The sequence below is a fragment of the Symphalangus syndactylus genome, chromosome 16, assembly GCF_028878055.3.
Source record: "Symphalangus syndactylus isolate Jambi chromosome 16, NHGRI_mSymSyn1-v2.1_pri, whole genome shotgun sequence".
In the NCBI taxonomy this organism is placed as follows: domain Eukaryota; kingdom Metazoa; phylum Chordata; class Mammalia; order Primates; family Hylobatidae; genus Symphalangus; species Symphalangus syndactylus.
Window position 1 is genome coordinate 28,572,237 of NC_072438.2, and position 22,103 is coordinate 28,594,339.

A 22,103-nucleotide genomic window follows, 5' to 3' on the forward strand; every position below is an offset into this window, starting at 1 on the left:
GATTTAAATTAAGAGTATCACGGTGAGGAGGAAGGAGGAGGTGATTACTGGGCAAAATATTTTGCCTCTATCAAGGCTTGAGCTCATGAATAAAAGGTGTGCGAGGCCTCCTTCCATAGTGTCCATTCAGTCCTTCTCAAAGAATCCATTCATTTCCACATTAAATTCTCAAGTAAAGAAATCAATCAAACAAAAAAACCTCCCACATGTGTTATTACAGTTTCTACCTGGACTATGTGGACAGGTCCTGTCTGTCTATAGCAGTTGCAATGCTATTGCCCAGAGTGGAAAAAAAGAAAAAGAAAAGGAGCTTCCCATAAGGTTTATTTCTTCATGTTAAAAACTCTTTTGCTAAAACCCTACCACACTAGCTTAGGAATCACATTTTTAGTAAATGTTACCAACATTTTAAAAATTTTGGGCCATTTTTATCCTCTAAGAAATCTCTAAGAGATCCAGAATTCATGTATTTACAATTTGTCTCAGATAACAAATAAAAGAAAAATAAAGAAAATGAACAGCTTCACAGACAAAAAAGAAAGATATTCCAGGTAAAGCCAAAACAATACAACTTTCTAAAAATAATATAGAAAAACAGCTTTATGACTTGAAAATAACACTAGCCATTAGTTATTAGTATTAGATTGCAAAAATAGCTACAAATGTCTCTCCTCCCTGAATCTATGCCCTTGGCCAGTCCACTTCCATATCTATGCTGGGCTTGGCCATGTGCCTATCTTTGACCAATCACAAAATTGCTGCAATCAAAGGCCTCGAAAGCACCAGGTCATTGAGGCTTGCCCTCTTTTGCTGCTCTCAGGAAATCATCTTACCACTGCCATAGGAAAAAGCACAGGTTAGTTTTCCTGGCTGCCAACTTGCCAACTATTAGATATTTATGAGACATCATCCTAGATCATCCAGGCTCCAGCTGATGTAGCTCAGATATTAGCTGAGCCATCAAAAGCAGAACTGTAAATCATGAGCTAAATCAATGTTGTATTTAGTTCCTATATGTGGGAAGGGTTTGTTACACGATAAAAGCTAACTTTGTAGAAACTGGTACCTAGAAACGGGGTGCTATTATAACAAAACTTAAAATAAACCGTTATGTGTCACTTAATGATGGAGATACTTTCTGAGAAATAGGTCATTAGGTGACTTCCATTTTGTGCAAATATCAGAAAGTATACTTACACAAACCTAGATAGTACACCCTACTACACATCTAGGCTATATGGTATAGCCTATTGCTTCTAGACTACAAGCTTGTACTGCATGTGACTGTAACCGAATACTGTAGGTAGTTGTCATAAAATGGTATTTGTATATTTATACATATCTAAACATAGGAAAAGTGCAATAAAAATGTGATATAAACAATAAAAAATGGTACCCTTGCACTTACCGTGAATGGGAATTGCTCTGGCTGAATCGATGAATGAATAGTGAGTAAATGTGAAGGCCTAGGACATTGCTGTACACTACTGTAGACTTTATAAGTAGGCTACCCTGAATTTATTTAAAAAATATATATCTTCAATGATAAATTGACTTTAGGTTACTGTGACTTTTCAAACTTTACAAACACTTTAATTTTTAAAGGTATTTAAACTCTTTTGTAATAACAGCTTAAAACACATTGTACAGTTGTGCAAAAATATTTTCTTTCCTCATTTTATAAGCTTTCTTAATTTTTAATTTTTGATTTTTTTTTACTTTTTAAACTTTTTTGTTAAAAACCATAACATAAACACCCTCACTGGCCTAGGCCTACACAGAATCAGGATCACTATTATGACTGTCTTCCACTTCCACATCTTGTCCCACTGGAAGGCCTTCTAGGGCAATAACTTATTCAAAAGAAGTTGACAAAGCCATAAGAAAACTGATTTAGCTGACTGGAAAAAGGGAAAAAGGGTCACCTGCAGTAACTTGGAGAATAGACAACCTGTCAAATGAACCTACAGATCTTGACAAGTTGCTTTGTAGGCAGAATTTTCCAAGTGCCATTTGGATTATTTTGTTGCCTAAGATAAAGGAAGAAAAGAGAGAGAGAGAGATTAGCCAAAGAAAGATGGCTTATTTTGCAAGTAGAATTCAGAGAGAATAAGGAGGGACAAGAACTTGCTAGGTTGGAAAATAAATCTGTTGCTCATCCCCAATCTTCTGTTTCTAAAATATTCTAAAATAAAGTATGTTCTGGGGCCAGATGAAAAGACATGTTATATACACAAGGCAAACTATAAAGATGACAGCAGATTTTTCATCATAAATAATGCAAGTTAGAAGACAATAGAACAAAATCTTTCCAAATACTGAAAGAATAAAAATATCAAACTAAAATTCCTTATCCAGTAAAGATATATTTCAAAAACAAAGACAAAATAGATATTTTTAGATGTCAACAGCTGAAAGGCATAACTTACTACAAGAAATGTTGAAGAAAGTCATTCAAGCAGCAGAAAACTGACGTCAGTAGAAGCCTAGGTCTACACAAAGAATGAAGAGCAATGAAAGTAGTAATTACATGAGTAAATAAAATATTTGTCTTTATTATTTAATATCCTTAAGAGATAACCAATTATTTAAAGCAAAAATAATGATGATTTGAGTTTTTATCATATATAAACATAAAATGTATGAAACCAACCATACAGAAACTGGGAACAAAGAGATGGAAGCATACTGTTGTAAGATATTTTTTTGCATGTGAAGAAATATAATATCATTTAATGACAGACTGTGAAAAGTTAAAGACATTTGCTACAAACCCTAAAGCAACCACTAAAATAAAACAATCAAGCTTTATAATTAATGTGATGCTTAAGTTTATATGTCAACTTGGCTGGGACATAATATCCAGATATTTGGTCATACTCTATTCTAGCTGTTTTCTGAAGGTATTCTTGAATGGGATTAACACCTAAATCTTTGAGGAAAGTAGATTGTCTTCCATAGTATGAGAGTTCATCCAATCAATTGAAAGCCTTAAGAAACAGATTGACCTCTCCTGAGAGAGAAGAAATTCTGCCATAAACTGTCTTTAGATGTGAACCACAACTATTGCCTGGGTCTCTACCCTACCAGCCTACCCTGCCCAGATTGGACCTACTAACCTCACAGACACGTAAATCAGTTCCTTAAAATAAACTTCTATATATATATACATCTATACACTTTATTGACTGTTTCTCTGGAGAAGGCTGACTAACACAACTAATAAAAATCAAGATAGAGGCTGGGCGCAATGGCTCACGCCTATAATCCCAGCACTTTGAGAAGCTGAGGCAGGCGAATCATCTGAAGTCAGAAGTTTGAGACCAGCCTGGCCAACATGGTGAAACACCATTTCTACTAAAAATACAAAAATTAGCTGAGTGTGGTGGAGGGCACCTGTAATCCCAGCTACTTGGGAGGCTGAGGCAGGAGAATCGCTTGAACCCGGGGGCAGAGGTTGCAGTGAGCCAAGATTGCACTCCAGCCTGGGCGACAGAACGAGACTCCATCTCAAACAAAAAAACAAAACAAAACCCAAAACAAACAACAACAACAAAAACAAATAGCAATGCAACATATGTAAACCCAGACATATCAATAATCATCTCATATGCCAATGGGATAAATGCCACAAATAAAAGGCAATGATTATCAGACTGATAAAAAGCAAGAGCTAATTATATGCTACCAACTACTTTAAATATAGAGATAAAAATATGTTAAAAGGCTGAAAACATTAAACCAGTCTGCATTAGTCAAAAGACAGTTGAAGTGGCTAATATTAGACAAAATAGATTTCAAAGCAAAAATATTGTCCACAATGAAGATATTTCTTAATAAATTCAAGAGCACAGAATAATCTTAAATATTTATAGATCTAATAATATAGATTCAACATATATAAAAAATATGATAAAATTAAAAAGAGAAATAGATGCATCTAGATAGAGTCAGAAATTTCAACTTCCTTACCACAATGTTTGATAGAATTTTAGAAATAAATTCAGTGGGTTATAGGACACTTGAGCAGTACTATCCATCAACTTGAATGAAATAACCCAAATGTTGGTGAGGATGTAAATAAACTAAAACTTTCATGTACATCTAATGAAAAGAAATACTAGTAGAAGTATCTCGCAGGATAGTTTGGCAATATCTTAAAAAGTTAAAAAATATACCAACCCTGTGATTTAGACATTGAAAATATACACATTTACCCAGGGGAAAAGATAGTATGTATTTATATAAAAACCTGTACATGAATGTTAACAGCAGCATTATTTGTAACATCTTTAAACTAGAATCGCCCTAAATGTCCACTTACAGGTGAATGGATAAACAAATTGTTGTATATACTTGTAATGGAATAGTACTCAGCAACACAAAGAAATGAACAACAGTGATACATAAAACAACATGAATGAATCTCAAAGGATTAAGACTAAGTGAAACATTCAGATTCTTATTTTATAAAATTTTAGAAACTGCAAATTAGTCATGCTGAGACAATGTAGATCAATGATTATCTATGAATGGGATTGGCAAGGAAGTGAACTAGGGAAAGATTAGAAACACAAGGGAATTTTTAAGAGTGATGGATGTTTTATTATTTTGATTGTATTGATGATTTCATGAATGGGTATATTCATATATCAAAACTTTCAAGGTGTATACTTTAAAGATGTGTGGTTTACTGCAGCAGCCTCCAACCTTTGTGGCACCAGGGACCACATTTGTGGAAGACACCTTTTCCATGGATGGGGTAGGATGCTTTTGGGATGATTCAACCACATTACATTTATTGTGTACTTGATTTCTATTACATTGTAATACATAATGAAATAATTATACAACTCACCATAATGTAGAATCAGTGGGAGCCCTGAGCTTGTTTTCCTGCAACTAGATGATCCCATATGAGGGTGATGGGAGATAGTGACAGATCATCAGGCATTAGATTCTCACAAGAAGCACACAACCTTGATCCCTCATGATATGGTTTGGCTGTGTCCCCACCCAAATCTCATCTTGAACTGTAACTCCCACAATTCACATGTGTCATGGGAGGGACCCAGTGGGAGGTAATTGAGTCATGGGAGTGAATCTTTCTTACGTTATTCTCACAATAGTGAATAAGTCTCATGAGATCTGATAGTTTTAAAAAGTAGAGTTCCCCCGCACAAAGTCTCTCTCTTTGCCTGTTGCCATTCATGTAAGATGTGACTTGCTCCTCCTTGCCTTCTGCCATGACTGTGAGGCCTCCCCAGCCATGTGGAACTGTGAGCCCATTAAACCTCTTTTTCTTCCCAGTCTCAGGTATATCTTCATCAGCAATGTGAAAATGGACTGATAGACCTCACATGAACAGGTCACAGTAGGGTTCATGCTCCTATGAGAATCTAATGCTGCTGCTGATTTGATAGGAGTCAGAGCTCAGGCAGTAATGTGAGCAATTGGAAGTGGCTATAAATACAGCTGAAGCTTTGCTTGCTTGCTGGCCACTCACCTCCTGCTGGGTGGCCTGGTTCCTAACAAGCCCTAGACCAGTATCAGTCAGTGGTGGCCCAGGAGTTGGGGACCCCTGGCTTACTGTATGTCAATTATACCTCAATAAAGTTAATAAAATTATGTACTCTATAATTCCACTTATATAAAAATAAACACAGGCAATAGTAAACTATATTGTTTATGGATGCAAACTTTGGATATTGAACTGTAAATCAAAGCAAAGTAGGGATCACCTTGAAAGTTAGGATACTGAATAACTCTAAGATGGATGGAAAGATTTATCATTGAGAATAACATCTGGATTCTAGTGAAGTTCTATTTCTTGATCTCTGTGTGGGTTATGTGATATTTGCCTAATGAAAAATTGTTTAAGCTGAACCTGTATTCATGTTGCATAGGTGTATAAGGTGGAAAAGTGTGCATTCAGAGCAGTCTTTACTTGATCTAACAACACACTACTGATCTGCACATTCTCTAAGTGGGACATCTGAGTTTCATTTCTTTGAAATGTTCTTTAAAATTTTTGAGAAAAAGATGTTAACAATTCTGTCACAAAGATTAAGACTGGATTTGGTTAATCTTCAGGAAAGCAGAAACTTGTTTGTAACTACTTGAAAATCCCTTTCTGGTATTTGAGCTTTGTGGAAGGGACTTTTGCAGTAATTCACAGCTTGATTTCAACCAGGTTGAACTTTAATTTAACCAGTTGATTGTGGTAAGTTATGATAAACAGCATGAAAAAGAAAAAAAAACAATTTCTTCCATAACTGATAATGTACACATGCTGAAGAGAAAGTGAGACTCTGAATTCGTTTGGTGATCAGCCATTAAATCATAAAGAAGAGGCATCTGTGAAATGGTCCATCAGCAACTACTTATATTGTGGCTGTGAAAATCAAGTGGCTACAAATGTATTAAAATACATCTGAAGCCTATAGCACTAAATAATGTAGCAACTCTCAAGTTGCTTTTATTAATATCAGTTTTCGTAGTTTTCATTCTAATTTGTTTGTCATACTTTTCATTCTAATTTGTTTGCTGATTACTTATCATTATTCTCAGTAATGCAGTCTTTCTCTGAATCATAGTTAGTATTCTTGACCCAGTGACTCAAGCCAGCATGTCTAATTTCTTAAATCTGAATTGTCTGCAAGATTTCATCTTAATTCTATCTTCTGGGTTGCACTCAACCCAGTGTGCCAATTTCACAATATCTGCTAATTGGTACATTATTGCCTACCATATTTAAAATAGCCTGCTCTATAACTCTAGTCTTTTTAAGGAAAATTGAAACAATGCCATTATTATAAAAGTTAATGACATAGCATTAACAAATCAATGGTCACAGTGCTTATCCACTGCAAGTGTCCAATATATCCTACCAACTTCTCAGAGTTTAATATTTCCACTGTTGAAGTTCTTTTTATTTTTCATAAGATGATTCACAACGGACACAGGGCTCAACATTACAGAAGAAATTGTATCAGTCTTTAACATCTTATCCATAAATAATGACATTGTAAATACACACACACACGTCAATTATAATTGATATACCCTCATACACAAGCATTATTAAAATCTACAATATTAATATAATAATACCACCTACATCATTGAGTTCTGAGAATTCAATGAGTGCATACATGCAGAAAGCTTAAAATAAAGACTAGGAAAATGTGTCGGATGTTTTCTTCTTTGATCTTAAAGACAGAGATAAAATTTACATATTTTCTTGGTTGAAATCTAACTTAGTATATATCTATTAAGTTAATATTTGCTCTGACTCTCAAACATTCTGAATCTTTTAGTGGCCAGTCACTTGTCTAATGCCACCCAGTTGGAAGGAGCTAAAACTGCTTGTTTTTTGTTTGCTTGTTTTTTGAGACAGGGTCTCACTCTGTTGCCTGGGCTGGAGTGCACTGGTGCGATCACAGAACTGGTTTTTAACCATGTTTTGGGTAATAATACTTCACAAGAATGCTGGATGATTAAATGAAGTTGTGTGTGTAATGTGTTGGCTCGTTGGACAGAACACTGGGTGCTGAGGGATCATATAGGAGGCTGACTCTGCCTAACTCTTCACCTTGTTTAATAATAACACTCTGGAAAGCTCATTTATCTATACTTGCCTTTAAAAGCAGACAAAGCATTTTTATTGCTTTTTTTTTTTTAACCACTTCCATGGCCTAAAAGAATCACTTTTGTGTTGAAGACTGTAATTTGCAGAGTAAACAGGAAAGATGGAAATAACTAAGAAATAAAACCTCCAAAACTTTAGGACCCCAAATAAAAATCATTTGAAATGCACATAAAATGCCTAAAATAGGTACAATGAATAGTAATAGATGGAAAAATACAGATTCCATCTGTTACTTGAATATTAAATTTTTTCAGTAGTTAGCTATTATAATAATATCTGTGTTCAAAAACACAGCACTCAGTGAAGATCAAAATTCTAAAATAAACAACAGTTGTTTTCCATTTTCTCTTAAGTTATGAGATGACCTCTATCGCTCTAATCTAGAAGATATGAAAACAGGCCCTCCGGCCCTAACTGACTCTGTGTTGTGTAAGAATATTTCCCTTCACCAACCTTTACAATGAATATAAAAATTCAATTTCAGAGCTACAAGCTGGAAAGGGCTCAAGTGTCACCAAACTTTTCTAAGGGGATATTTTCTGTTTTTGTCTACATTTATATTTGACTCATTTAGTGGAGGGAGGTAATAGGATTTTTCTATATGCTATAGAAGCTATTTCAGAAGTACACAGACATAAGGTCAGAAAATATATTTTAAAATCACAAAAGAAAACAAAATGATATGTTGGCTTTGAACCCTGGGGTCTTTCAACATAATAATCAAGCATGCCTGAGACTATCCAGTTGTGACTTCAGAGAGAATAATATAACAATACACCCTTCAGTCTACTGCAACAGTCTTCCATGGTATGGTAGGAAAAGAATCCTGGGATAGCTCCCAAGACTTACAAGACACACACCTCGTGGTGTGTATGCCCTGCATAATCTCTGGGAATGTGAATTTAATGGATTTTACTCTGTGATTAAGTAATGCTATGTACACTATACAGCTGACCTTAAGACAGAGAATTTATCCAGGTGGGTGTGACTTAATCACATGAGACCTTTAAATGTAGAGCATTTTATCTGGCTGATTGAAGAAGAGGAAGCCAGAAACAGAAAGCAGGAAAAGAATTTGCATCCCTCTTGTTGGCTTAAAGGTAGAGGGGATAGAGAGCAAGGAAAGTGTGCAGTACTCCAGGAGCTAAGAGCAGTCCCTGGCTGTGGGTCGGCAGGGAATTAGGAAACTCAGTAATATAGCCACAATAAACTGAAATTTGCCAGGAAGAATGATCTTAGATGTGGATTTTCCTCCAAAGTCTCCAGAAAAGAACTCAGCTTTGCCTATACCTGGATTTTGGTTTTGCAATTTCTTTGGAAGAGAGCACAGCGATGGTGTGCTAGACTTGACCTACATAATTGTTAGCTAGTAAATCAATGTTTTTAGCCTCTAAGTTGGTGATAATTTGCTATGCAGCAATAGAAAACAAATTCACATGGCTTGGATCCTACCCAAATAGTTTTTGTTTATTATTTCAGTAATTCATTTGTTCATCTCTATATTCATTTCTGAACACATTCATTAAGTGCCTATCATGTCCCTGCTCTAGTCTTTATCATGAGTTTTTAACATACAAGACAATTTTATGACCCTCACCTTAAAGACTATGTTATCAGGATACTGGAATGTAACATTATTTAGTTTTCCTTAACATTATCAAATACAGATACCGCACATACTCTGAAAGTTGTGAAAGCTTTAAATAATTCAGTATGCAGTTTTGTGGCTCATATAGAAAGCTTGATGGGCCTTGTGAAAAGCTGTAGGCATTGCCCACGTCTAAAGGATAAAAGCAGTAGATGACAGTATTCCATCTAATTATTTTGGCTGTCTCACAGGCTTATTGAAATTTCCTTGGAGTGACATCAACGAGATGGCCATCCAGAAGCTCCTAGCATCCTTCCTTCTACCACACACACACACACACACACACACAAACACACACACACACAAGCTATGAATAAGCAACTACATTTTGACCAAAATAACTAAAGGAGAGCTCTAGAGAATAGCAAAGAAGCAGCAGAAATCCTGTAGAGCATAGAAACCCAGGATGGCTGCATAGGGAAGGGAAGAAGACACCTCGCCTCCGCCACTCCATCCCCTCAGTTGGAATCAGCTCAGAACCAGAAAGGACTCCTTTCTGCAAGGAAAAGTAAACAAGAGGACCCGAGCAATCCTGATTGCCACTGCAGACACCTGCAGCCTTTGTTATCAGAGACTCCTAAAGTCCTCACAAGCTCTAAACTCAACTGAGGGAGCTCCCTAGAGTCACAGGCTGAGCTATATTCAGAGAAGGTGACAACACTGTGCCCTGGCCTCACTTCTCCCCACTCCCCCTGTCCCCTATCCTATGGCCTGTACTGCTACTGCACTACACCATTTTGGAACCAGAGACACTACTAGAGTACATCCTGCTCTGGGAGTGAATACCCATTGCACCACCCTCCATCCCTGAGACTTTCCTGCTATTGCAACATGCACACTCCATATTGTGCCATACCTGAGCCAAGCTGCTACTGTGCCCTACTCCCTAGGGCCAATCTACTGTATAGCTGCTCCATCCTGCCCATTCTAGTTGCTGGGGCACCTCCACTTAAGGCCAACATCCAGTGATGATCTGCCAGCCGGGGATTTCAGATATTCTGCACACCAGAGCCATTAACTGCACCTCACCTTTTAGCACCACAGGTGAGGCAGCTTCCTGAGCCTAGAGACTCTAATAACTCTGGCATACCAGACTAGCCGTTTGCCCCAGCATCACAGCTGATACAGTGCCCTGCTCCCCAGGCATCTGGCAGCCCCACTAACCCACATAGCCATGCTTTCTGGAGCGAAGAAGACATAGTACCCGAAGTCCCAGGGAATCACAGCCTTGGCTGAGCTGTGCCACTTCCATCTCCAGGCCAAACAGCCACAGTTCCTGCATAGCTGTAACTGGACTAACCTCCACCCATCTGAGCTGGTGAGATGTCCCACCTTTCCTGGGAATGAAGTCATTGCTGTGCTGCTCCACCACCTTCAATCTCAGGCCCAAGCCACAATGGTGTCTTGCCATTCCTGAGTACTTGCTGTTACTGTACCCAGGCTCACAGAGCCTGGGCTTCTGTCATGTCCCACCATCCCAGGGTCAAAACTCCACACTATGTGTTATCTCATCCCTCTGATCCTGAGCTGCTTCTATGTCCTGTTGGTTCCAGGATCTGAATTGTAGCTGTGCACTGTTCCCTGAGGATTTAGTCTCTGGAACATCCCTTCTTTTCCAGAGCTGCACCAGTGCTGTACCCTGTTTCCCAGGTCAGAACATAGCTATATTACAGCCTCCTGGGTTTAAGCTGCTAGAGTTTGTCTCAAAGCAACAGATCCCAGCTTTTGGGGGGAACTGCATCCACTTGGGCCTGGGAATGTGAACCTGTGACTCAAGTCCCAGGTGTTATAGGACGCCCCACTGTGGGGGAAGATAAGAACAGAATGATTCCCAAAGTTCTTGCCATAATAACATACATAGCCACCATTATTGCCACAAATTCCTGTAGCCTAGACCACCAAGGTACCAAGTTATGTCAGTCATCACTGACATTGATCACAATTGAAGAAGCTGCATACAGACTGTATCACTGTGCCCACACAGAACTACAGCCACTGCACTTTGCCCAACCAGCACCCTTAGGCCCACCTTCGGTGAAAGCCTTCTACAAAAGCTACTCTGCAAAGTTTGGAAGAGGTAACTACACAATCAGATGTGCAGACATCAGTGCAGGAACACAGGAAACATAGAAAACAAGGAAACATGACATCACCAAAGGAGCACAATAATTCTCCAGTAACTGACCCTAATGAAATGGAAATTTATGAATCGCCTGAAGAGGAATTCATAATAATATTCTTTATTATTAGTGAGACACAAGAGAATACACATAGGCAATTCAATGAAATTAGGAATACAATTCATTATCTGAATGAGAAATTCAATAGAGAGATATAATAAAAAAGAACAGAAATCTTATAGCTAGTGAATTTAACCAATAAAAGTTTAAAAATACAATAGAAAGCTTCAATAGCAGACTAGAGCAAACAAAGGAAGGATTCTGTGAACTTGAAGATAGGTCATTTGTGACTTGGTCTGACTTAGTCAGAGGAAACAAAAGAAAAAGGAATGAAAAAGAGTGAAGATATTCTTTGGGACTTATGGGATATTATTAAGCAAATAAATATTTGCATTATGAGATTTTCAGGACAAGAGATTAAGAAATGGACAAAATGCTTATTTAATAAAATAGTGGCTGACAATTTCCCATTTTGGGAGAGACATGGACATTCAGATCCACTTAGCTCCAAGGTCCCCAAACATATATAACCCAAAGAGGCTCTCTCAAAGGCACATTATAATAAAACTGTCAAAACTGAAAGACAAAGCATTTTAAAAGCAGCAAGAGAAAACATCAAGTCACATACAAGGGAATGTCCATTAGAATATATCAGTAGATTTCTCAACAGAAACTTTGCAGACAAGGAGACAATTGGATCATATATTCAAAATGCTGAAGGAAAAACCTTTCAGCTACGGATATTATACCCAGCAGAGCCATCCCTCGGAAATAAAAGAGGCAAAAAATATTATTCAGACAAGCAAAAGCTAAATCCATCACCACTAGACCCGTCCTAAAAGAAGTGCTTAAGGAAGTTCTTCAAAAAATAATGAAAAGAAAAAAAAGGCATGATAATTACTATCAGAAGTATATATGAAACTATGAAACTCACTAGTGGAAGAAAATGCATAGTCAAGTTCAGAATACTCTAATACTATAATGGTGATATGTAAATTATACATCTGCTTAGTATGAAGATTAAAAGTTAAAATGGTCTAAATAACTACAGCACTACAGCTACAATAAGTTGTTAAGAAATATACAATATGAAAAGATGAGTGACATCAAAAACATAAGTTGTAGGGGGTGGAGAGTAAAAGCATAGAGTTTTTGTATGTGATAGAAGTTAAGCTATTATCAGCTTAAAATAGCGATCAAAACTATAAGATGTTTTATGTAAGCCTCATGGTAACTGCAAAACAAAAAAAGGCAGATATATAAACAATAAAAAGAAATAAATAAAAGCTTAATACTACAGAAAATTATACTACAATGATAGACAATAAGAGAGGAAGAAAGGATCGATGGAGCTACAAAACAACTGGAAAACAAATAGTAAAATGACAGTAAGTCCTTACCTATAAATGACAACCTTGAATGTAAATAGATTCAATCCTTTAATGAAAAGATGGAGTGGCTGAATGGATAAAGATACAATCCAATTACATGCTGCTTGTAAGAGACCCATAAAAGACACATGTAACTAAAAGAGAGCAAGAGTGGTTACAGTTATGTTTGATAAATCAGACTTCAATTAAAAAAACTATCACAAGAGACAGAGAAGGTAATTATTTAATGATATAGTGGTCTGACAATCAAGAAGACTTAAAAATTGCATATATATGCATATATATAGTGTGTATATATATGCATATGTTGTGTGTATTGCACATATAGTGTGTATATATATGCATATATATGCTATATTTATATATATTGCAATAAATATATATATTTTTATATATTGCAAAAAAATATATATATATACACACACACGTCTCCAACATTGGAACACCTGAATACATAATGTAAGTAATTATAAACCTGAAGAGCAAAATAGATAGAAATACAATAATAGTAGGGAACTTTAATACTCTACTTTCAGTAATGAATAGATCAACCAGATAGAAAATAAATAAGGATATAATGGACTCAAATTGCATTTTTGACCAAATGGACCACACAGACATATAAAAACTTTCCATCTAATAGCTGCAGAATACACAACTTTTTTCACGCATGGAAGATTCTCCAAGATAGACCATATTTTAGGCCACAAAACAAGGTTTTCAAAATTTAAGAATATTGAAATCATACCTAGTATTGTTTCAGATCACAATGGTGTAAAGCTAGAAATCAGTAACCAAGGGAATCTTGAACAATTAACAAAAATGTTGTTGTGGAAATTAAATAACATGCTTAAACAACAAATGGGTTGAAGAATAAATCAAAAGAGAAATTTTAAAAATATCTTGAGGCCGGGCATGGTGGCTCACGCCTGTAATCCGGCACTTTGGGAGGCCGAGGCGGGCAGATCACAAGGTCAGGAGATCGAGACCATCCTGGCTAACACAGTGAAACCCCGTCTCTGTTAAAAATACAAAAAATTAGCCGGGCATGATGGCGGGCACCTGTAGTCCCAGCTATTCGGGAGGCTGAGGCAGGAGAATGGCGTGAACCTGGGAGGCGGAGCTTGCAGTGAGCAGAGATCGCTCCACTGCACTCCAGCCTGGGCTACAGAGCTAGACTCCATCTTAAAAAAAAAAAAAAAGAAAAAGGAAAAAAAATCTTGAGATAAATGACAATGAAATCACAACATACCAAAACCTATGGGATGCAGCAAAACCATTTCTAAGAGGAAAATTTATTGCAATAAAAGCCTACATTAAAAAAGAAAAAAGATCTCAAATAGTCTAACATATCTAAAGGAACTAGAAAAAGAAGCAGCTACACCAACAGTCAGCAGAAGGAAGGGAATAATAAAAATCATAATTGAAATAAATAAAATAGGTGCAGTGGCTCACACCTATTATTGCAGTGAGTCATACCTGTAATTCTAGTACTTTGGGAAGCTAAAGTGGGCGGAATGCCCTGAGCTCAGGAGTTCAAGACCAGCCTGGGGAACATGGCAAAACCTCGTCTTTACCAAAAATACAAAAAATAGAAAAAAAATCAGCTGGGTGTGGTATCATGTGCCTGTAGTCCCAGCTACTTGGGAGATTGAGGTGGGGAGGATCACTTGAGCCTGGGAGGTGGAGGCTGTCGTAAGCTGAGATTGTGCCACTGCACTCCAGCCTGGGCAACAGAGTGGGACCCTATCTCAATGAAAGAGAAAGAAAGAGAGAGAGGGAGAGAAAGAGAGAGGGAGAGAGAGGGAGAGAGAGAGAGAGAGGAAAGAAGAAAGGAAAGAAGGAAGGAAGGAAGGAAGGAAGGAAGGAAGGAAGGAAGGAAGGAAGGAAAATAGAGAACAGAAAAACCATAGAAAGAATAGAGAATGTATTTTTGAAAACAACAAATTCAATATGGAGGCCATTTGATTTATGAGAAAAAGGAGGAAATTCTAGGGTCATGCTGAATGGGCTCTGATGTTGAGTCTGCCATTTTCTAGCTGTGTGACTCTAAGCAAGTTATTTAATATCTAAGCCTTATCTGTAAACTAAGGGTAGTGATTACTTAATTCCCAAAGTTGTTGTGATGATCGAATGATATAAATTCAGTAAAATACTTACTAAAAGTGATGGGGTAGGATAGTAACTCAAGAGTAATAGTGATAGTGATACTACCAGTAACTAACATTAGTGAGCAATCATGATGTTCCCAAGACTGCACAAATTATTTTCCATGCTTTATCTCTCATTTCCTATGGTAAGTGCATCAGATCGGTACTGTTATTTTACTCATTTTGCAGATAAAAACCAAGGCACACAGTGATCCAGTAATTTGCTTATGGTCATGTAAATAAATGTGAACCCAATTTCTTGTTGGCACCTTTCTCCTTATAATGTTCTTTTTATCCCTTCAGTAAAAATAAGTAAAAATATTAATGTGTATGTTTTACCACACTGCTGTACTTTAGCATATAGTAGACATTGTGAACATTTTAAGGTCATAGGCTGAATTTCCTTCACAGAAAAGAAGGATTAGTTTCTTTCATATATATATTCTATATAGCTCTTTTTCTTCTAAAACCACGTATCTACAACCGCCTTGGGATATCCTTACCTAATATCTTTGTGTCTTTCTTTTTCTCCTTCTCAAAATCTTCTGCTTCTCTACTAGCTCTTTCTCCATTGTTTATTAAACATTTCTTGCCCTTAAGAAAGCACCTTTTGTTATACTCTCTTTCTACTTGATTGAGTGTGTATTAATCAGAACATATTGGGTTGCTAGTGTCAGAAACTTAATATAACTCAGGAAAAGTAGAAATGTATTTATTTATGGAATAAAACAATTACAAGAAGAGCAGGTTTATAGTTGGATAACAGAAACAACAGGATCAAAATATATGAAAGTCATAGGAAATGGAAACCTCATCTCTACCTTTTTCTGATACTCGACTTCATTTTCTCTGATTACAGACCACCTTCCTCTGTGTGGTGGTAAAACTAACTGATGCAATTCCAGAGCCTCATAAATGAACAGTTTCTTTTAATGGCAGGAGCGCTCTGATTGGTCTGATTTGGGTCTGTATCCCACATGCTTGCTGACAAGTGAGTAGTGGTAGGTCAGGGAAATTCCATTTAGCTCCTACTAAAGGCATGAGGATGGAGAGTTGTAGGTCACAGGCAGTTTTCAGACATCAGGAAAGTACTGAGCAGAAACTATCATAGATACTTCCTCCTTTTTTTTTTTTTTTTAAGAGGTGGCATCTTTCTGTGTTGCTCAGACTGGTCTTGAACTTCTGGCTTCAAGAGATCTTCCCACCTGGGATTCCCAAAGTGCTAGTATTACAAGAATGAGCCACTGCACCTTTCTGCCTTTTCCTCTTTAAGTTGCCTGTTCCTTTTAATACTCTTGTTCCATTAACTAAATTTTGCCAAGCTTGGTAACTGTTCCGAGAAATTTCCTTGAATATTATACTTGTCATCTATTATCTCCTCACCAAAGTTTTTTATGTCTGTTTTTCTTATATAGAATTTGAGGTTGGGGTTGGATATTTGAATATAGCAATATTTGACCATGTTTATGAGAAATTACTTGAAACTTTCTGCTACATTCAGCATAGAGAAGAGTTGGTCTATAAAGCATCTGGCTTATTGAAGAAAGTTTTCTCTTCAGTTTCTTTCCCTATAAATGCCATTTCTGCTAACTCTTGATTAGACTACAAACAGATCTCTGCAATACACAGACAAGTCCTACAAATCTGTCTTTAATGGTTCTCATTCAATTAAAGTATTTTCATTGCTTAAATCTTTCTTTCCTCAGAGTAGTAGAAAAATTTCAAACTGAATGGATTTCGATTTAATCTCCTTACCTGGTTCAGTAGTGGTATTTTCAGGTTAGCTGGTTACTCAAGAGAAATTTTTGTTCTTGAAGTCATGTAAATGTACTAGGGTATGTTTAATGTTGACCATATGAGTCAGTTTTTCCTAAGGCATGCTGTGCTTCGACAATATATAGATTTAAATCGTCTACTATTTCAAGAATGCTTTTTCTGAATTATGTTTTAAAATAATAATTCTGTTCCATTATTTCTAGTTTCCTTTGGGGGGCTTTCTTTAATATATTCTTTGCCTGTTCTACATTTTAATTACTTTTTCCTTCTAATAACTTTTTAAAAATGAGTTTCCTTATTGTCATTTTATTTTGCTGCCTTTTAAGTTCTCTATGCACCTTGCTGTATTTTTCCTTCCTTATATGTCGTCTAATTTTGCCTTTACTTTTCTTTTACTTTTTTTTCCCAGAGATCTGCTAGTTTCCATTTCATGCATATTGCTGTTTCACCATCTCTCTTGTGTGCTTTTTTATTTCTGTACTATGTTCTTGCGTTACAGAGGCAACTACTTCAATGCATTTTGTTCACTTGTTTTAAAATTTATCACAAAATATTTGACCATAGTTTTCATCTATTTTGTGGCAACTTATTTTCTCTTCAGGATAGTTTGCTGCTTGACCTTCTTATTTTTTTGTATTTATTTTCCATAATATTAGTCTATAGATTCTGTTCTCCCTCGCTTCTTGTTTTACTGCTTATTATCAAAGGACGTGAATTTTCCCCACTAGCTATTTGTAAGCAGTTTATATAGGGTGGGGCGGGAGGTAAAACCGAACCATGCTTAGGGCTAAAAATTACTCAGTATGAACTAAAAATCTGAAAAACCTGAAAATACTAACTATAAGAAAATAATTTCAAAAGATATTAAATATCTGTAAAAAGTTTTCAAAGATATCTGGTTTGGTGAGTTAGTGTTTCCAATTATGGTAGTAAGCAGCAGAACTGGGTTTTGAAACAAGGGGTATGGATGTGGATCCTGCAATGCGTTTACCCAGGTATAAGACCAAATGAAACTAGCAAGTTAAATATAAACAAAATGACAGAGCCAACTGATATCCAACCAGTAACATTCATTTGATAAATTCTGCTATTTTGCTGAAATGAAATTGCCCCTCACAATGTGAATATAGATGAGAATTCTGCTCCATATGGAACAAACTCACATCATTGTGAGTTTACATGGTTCTGTCACCACTGTGGGCTGTGTGCTGAGTTAATTCTCTCACCATTTTTTGAACAACTGTGAAATCTTCCTTTGTAGAGTTGCCTTTATGACATTTATGACATTTGGCCAAGTCATTTAGACCAAGTATGTCATTTACACTTATACTTTGGTCAGTTAGACCAAATATGTCATTTACACTTAATGTTAGTCTTCTTTATTTTCTCATTAGCTCATGTCAGTATAAATGGAACTACTTGACACCAACATAAACATTAGTGCAAAGACAAGTGTGAAGACCCTGTAATCACATGGCACTTTTCAGAAATATGAGGTCATCCAGTGATTCTACAAGAGGGGTTGGCAAACTGCAGCTTGTGGGCCACATCCAGTTTACCCCTGTTTCCATAAGACCCATGAGTTGAGAATAGTTTTTACAATTTTAATTGTTAAAAAAAAAGAATATGCCTCAGAGACATGTGTACTTCTCAAAGCCTAAAATACTTAGTATCTGGCCCTTTAACAGAAAAAGGCTGCTGATCCCCATCCTAGAATATACTTACGTCATTTAAAAAAATGGCTATTAAGAAATGAAAGCACAAAATGAAAAGCATCTTTTAGAAAGCTTCAGGATACTTGGGAATACTTTTTCAGAAAGCAGGGAAGAAAACACATTTCCACCAACTGAAAAATGTGGTCAGTAACTCATCCCTAATATTTGTGAGTTAAAAGCACAAACAGACCATTACGTGGGAGAGGCACAACAATTCTTGGCACTAAGATTAAATAGAAATCATTCCCAGGATTGTCATAAAGAGGACACTGTGGAAGATAACGATGTCTTCACTGGCGCACCTACAGTACATCTAACAAGTTTCACAGGGCCCTTTTAAAAGACAATTTAAAATATAGCCTGATGACAACATTCTAAAAAACAATGTAGTAAAGGCAATTTTAGCGAACTTGAGAATATGGGTCAGAGATTTTGATTTCTATTAATCTGGCTCCATGCAAGGCTAGATTGTAGACTCTGGACATATGAAGAAATTGGAAACCCTTAGGACAAATCTCTCTCTCTCTTTTTTTTTTTTTTTTGGTGAAACTGTTGAATGTATGAGTAGATACCCTGCTACACAACTAAAGGTCAGCTTTTCTGTGTTGCCAGCTGAATTCATCATACGCATTTCACGTTATCATAACAGAAGAACGTGACAATGCAAAATTCTGGAGATAAGATCAAACATATGAATAACAACATTTAAGGATGCCATGAAGGCTATTTGAGACAGGTCTTCTATCCATGTGATGCAAAAATGACAGAGTACACATCAGACATAATTTGTCACAACCCAACGACATTCATGTCAGTAGGTGCTGAGATATAATCTGTCATGTTTTAGTTAGAGGAAACTATATGTAGCTCTTTTGATGGATTGATAAGTAGATTCATCCATCCTTGCACTTTGAAAGAACATAATTATTTGCATGTATTTATTTATAAATACAACCCTTTACATTTTATCAGTAAATGTCAAGAGTTGCCTGACTCGGTGCACTTTATGCTAGTTTAGCTAATTTGCTTAAATTGGGATGCCCAGAGCCCAAGTATATCCTCTTGTGTCCTGGGAAACCCACCCTTGCCCTTTGTTAAAGGAGTAGCAGTTACATACGCTGGATGGATTGAGGAATTTCCCATTATTGATTAAAGGTCAACTATACTCTGGGTTCTATTAAATAGGTACACATGAAGTTAATTAAGATGAACTAGTTAAGACAGGTTCACCATTTGGAGCCACTCTCCCCCATCTCCACCTCAGCATGCAAATCTTTTTAATGGAAGCTCTATTCAGCTTAGGTATTTAACTCAGCTCTCAGTAACTTATCTACCATAACTGTTTACTTAGTTGTCCTCTCTCACTCTCAGCAAAATCAATGAGCTAAAAAGATTAGGAACCGTCATTCTTCGTATTTCCAGCACCCAGCCCAGTGATGGTGTGAGGACACATCTGTTACTCCACACCTTCTATTTTCAGCACACCTTAAGCTAAAACAACCTGTGTTTCTGGCACAGCTATTGGAGACTTTCAGAGGTGACAAACTCATGCTCAATTATTTAGTTGCCTAATTTCTCCAGTGTCAGTAATAATCTATATTCTTAGCAAATCATTGGGAATTGGAAACCACTCTGACAGATCAAGGCCAGGAAATTTTTTAAAGAAGAAATGCAAGAACTGGAAATTACATATGTGACCTTGTGCCATTCAGCCTGTGAATGGTGTGTGGGGTTAAAAGGTTGTTAGGGTTGGGATGGTAGAATATGTAGAGCTTTTGGACAATGTTTTTTGTTACTGTTGTTTGACCTACTTCATTCCCTTCAGACTCCAAGAGGTCATAACACATGATATGAAGTGCAAGGTTAGTGATGGAGAAAGTCGCATTCGGGAGTTTCTCTGCCTAGATGTGGAAGTCGGGCTTTTAGGCTATTTCTTTCTGTGTGTCTCTTTCTCTTCACTCTTGAAATAAGTTAAGAAATCCTCAACGACCTGAATATATGTTTTTCACCTTTCCTGGCCATCAACTGCATTATCAGGATGAATTTCAATTACTGTCATTCTGGAAGTCATAGGGTGCATTATCCTGTTTTCCTATTATAGGGGTATTTGAGTAATAAACTTACTCTCTTGTAATATCATATAAAATTTTATTTTGACTGACATCTAAAAGCATGAAACCTCTCAAAGTTTGGCTTGCCCCATGGAGGTGAATGCAACTGCAGCTCATCTCAGGAGTCCGCCCTTAAATGAACTGCTTGTTCTTACCTTTCTACTCCTCAGCACGTTGAAACTCAGACCACACTCCTAAATGAGACATCCAAAAGCTCCCGCCTGCTGGAGTGCTGACAAGCATACTGTTTAGGGCAGGTACTCAGAGGCAAAGTCAGAGAAACATGATCTCTTCAGCAGCACGTTTTTGCACATGAACCTGTGTAAACTCAGCATGACTCACTCAGGCCAAGGTGAGCACTCTGATGTCTGTGAACAACTGCAGCAACTTGGCAACTGGGGCCAGTGTGCTTCCTTGTAGCACTCAGAAGAGACAGTTCAGGACTTGAAACAATTTTCCTCATTGCTGTTGTCACTGGAGAACAAAAACTGCAAAAGCGAGCCATTGTTCACACTGAAAGTCATTTTGTGGAGAAAATGAGAGGCTTGGACCAGTCTTTTTGTTCTTTATTGTATCGTCCCCTCTGGCATCCATTTATGGGTCTGATTTCATTTCTATTTTCATTTTGAGTCTTTTCTCTATGACCTCAGGTCAGAGACAATATCAAAGGCAATATGTTTTAGTGGGTTTATTTGTCTGAGTCAACAGAAAAAGAGAGAGGGAAGGGAAATGGAAGAGTACAGGGCAGGGGGGAGAGAGAGAGGCAGAGAGACAGAGAGAGACCAACTGAGACTAAAGCTATGTCTGTATGAAAAGATAACTACAGTTGGATCTGGAATTCTGACTTTGCAACTAACACTGATGCCATTTACAATGTAACAATCAGCTTTAGTCTTCCATGTGAATGTAGATATTACATCATAATCTCATAACATTTTATTCCATATACATGGTCACCAAGATGAACAGAAAGAGCTAGATCTGGGTGGTAAGAACTGGGAGAAAACCAGCCATGAGAATAAGATGGATTGTCTTTTGTCACAGAAATAGCAAATTTTTAAGTGTGTTTGAAATGATAAATACTTTTTTTTTTAACCCTTTGTAACATTTCACAAAACTTTTAACTCAAATTTCAACTGGAACTTTGGTCTGCTTTCCTCAAATTCAGCTGATTTCTTGTTAAATTCCATTGCATTTGATGCCTTCAGGGATTTGGGAAGTTAGTGTACTGGGACGGAGGCATTAATGATACGTATGAAGTGGACAAAGGAAATGAACTCAGCATATGTGGGAAGTATAGCAAGTGTCCACTTGTGGCCGGTGTCACCAAAAATACCACCAAGGTAACTCAAAATGGTCAAAGTAATGAGGCAGAATTGTTCTTCAGTTAGGTTGTTAATAGGGAAACTTTTTATAAGCCTAACTGGTCTAGTGATATTTGGTCCAGTTCTCAACCCTATCTTAGAGGCTTCCCTGTCTCA

The 22,103-nt window shown here is 36.9% G+C and overlaps 1 protein-coding gene across 7 annotated transcripts in view; it reads right to left on the reverse strand.

Moving 5' to 3' along the window:
* The window catches only part of KCNIP4 (potassium voltage-gated channel interacting protein 4), a 1,214,216-nt gene that overhangs the window by 66,011 nt on the left and 1,126,102 nt on the right, over nt 1–22,103 (reverse strand). Inside the window, exons 4-5 of one of the 7 annotated variants that reach the window (XM_063619451.1) lie at nt 855–870; nt 228–232 (exon numbers count right to left, since the gene is read on the reverse strand). The exons of the other annotated variants lie outside the window; for them this stretch is intronic. Coding sequence (XP_063475521.1) covers nt 228–232; nt 855–870 — 21 coding nt within the window. The remainder of the gene's footprint in view (nt 1–227; nt 233–854; nt 871–22,103) is intronic. 7 annotated transcript variants of the gene reach the window in all.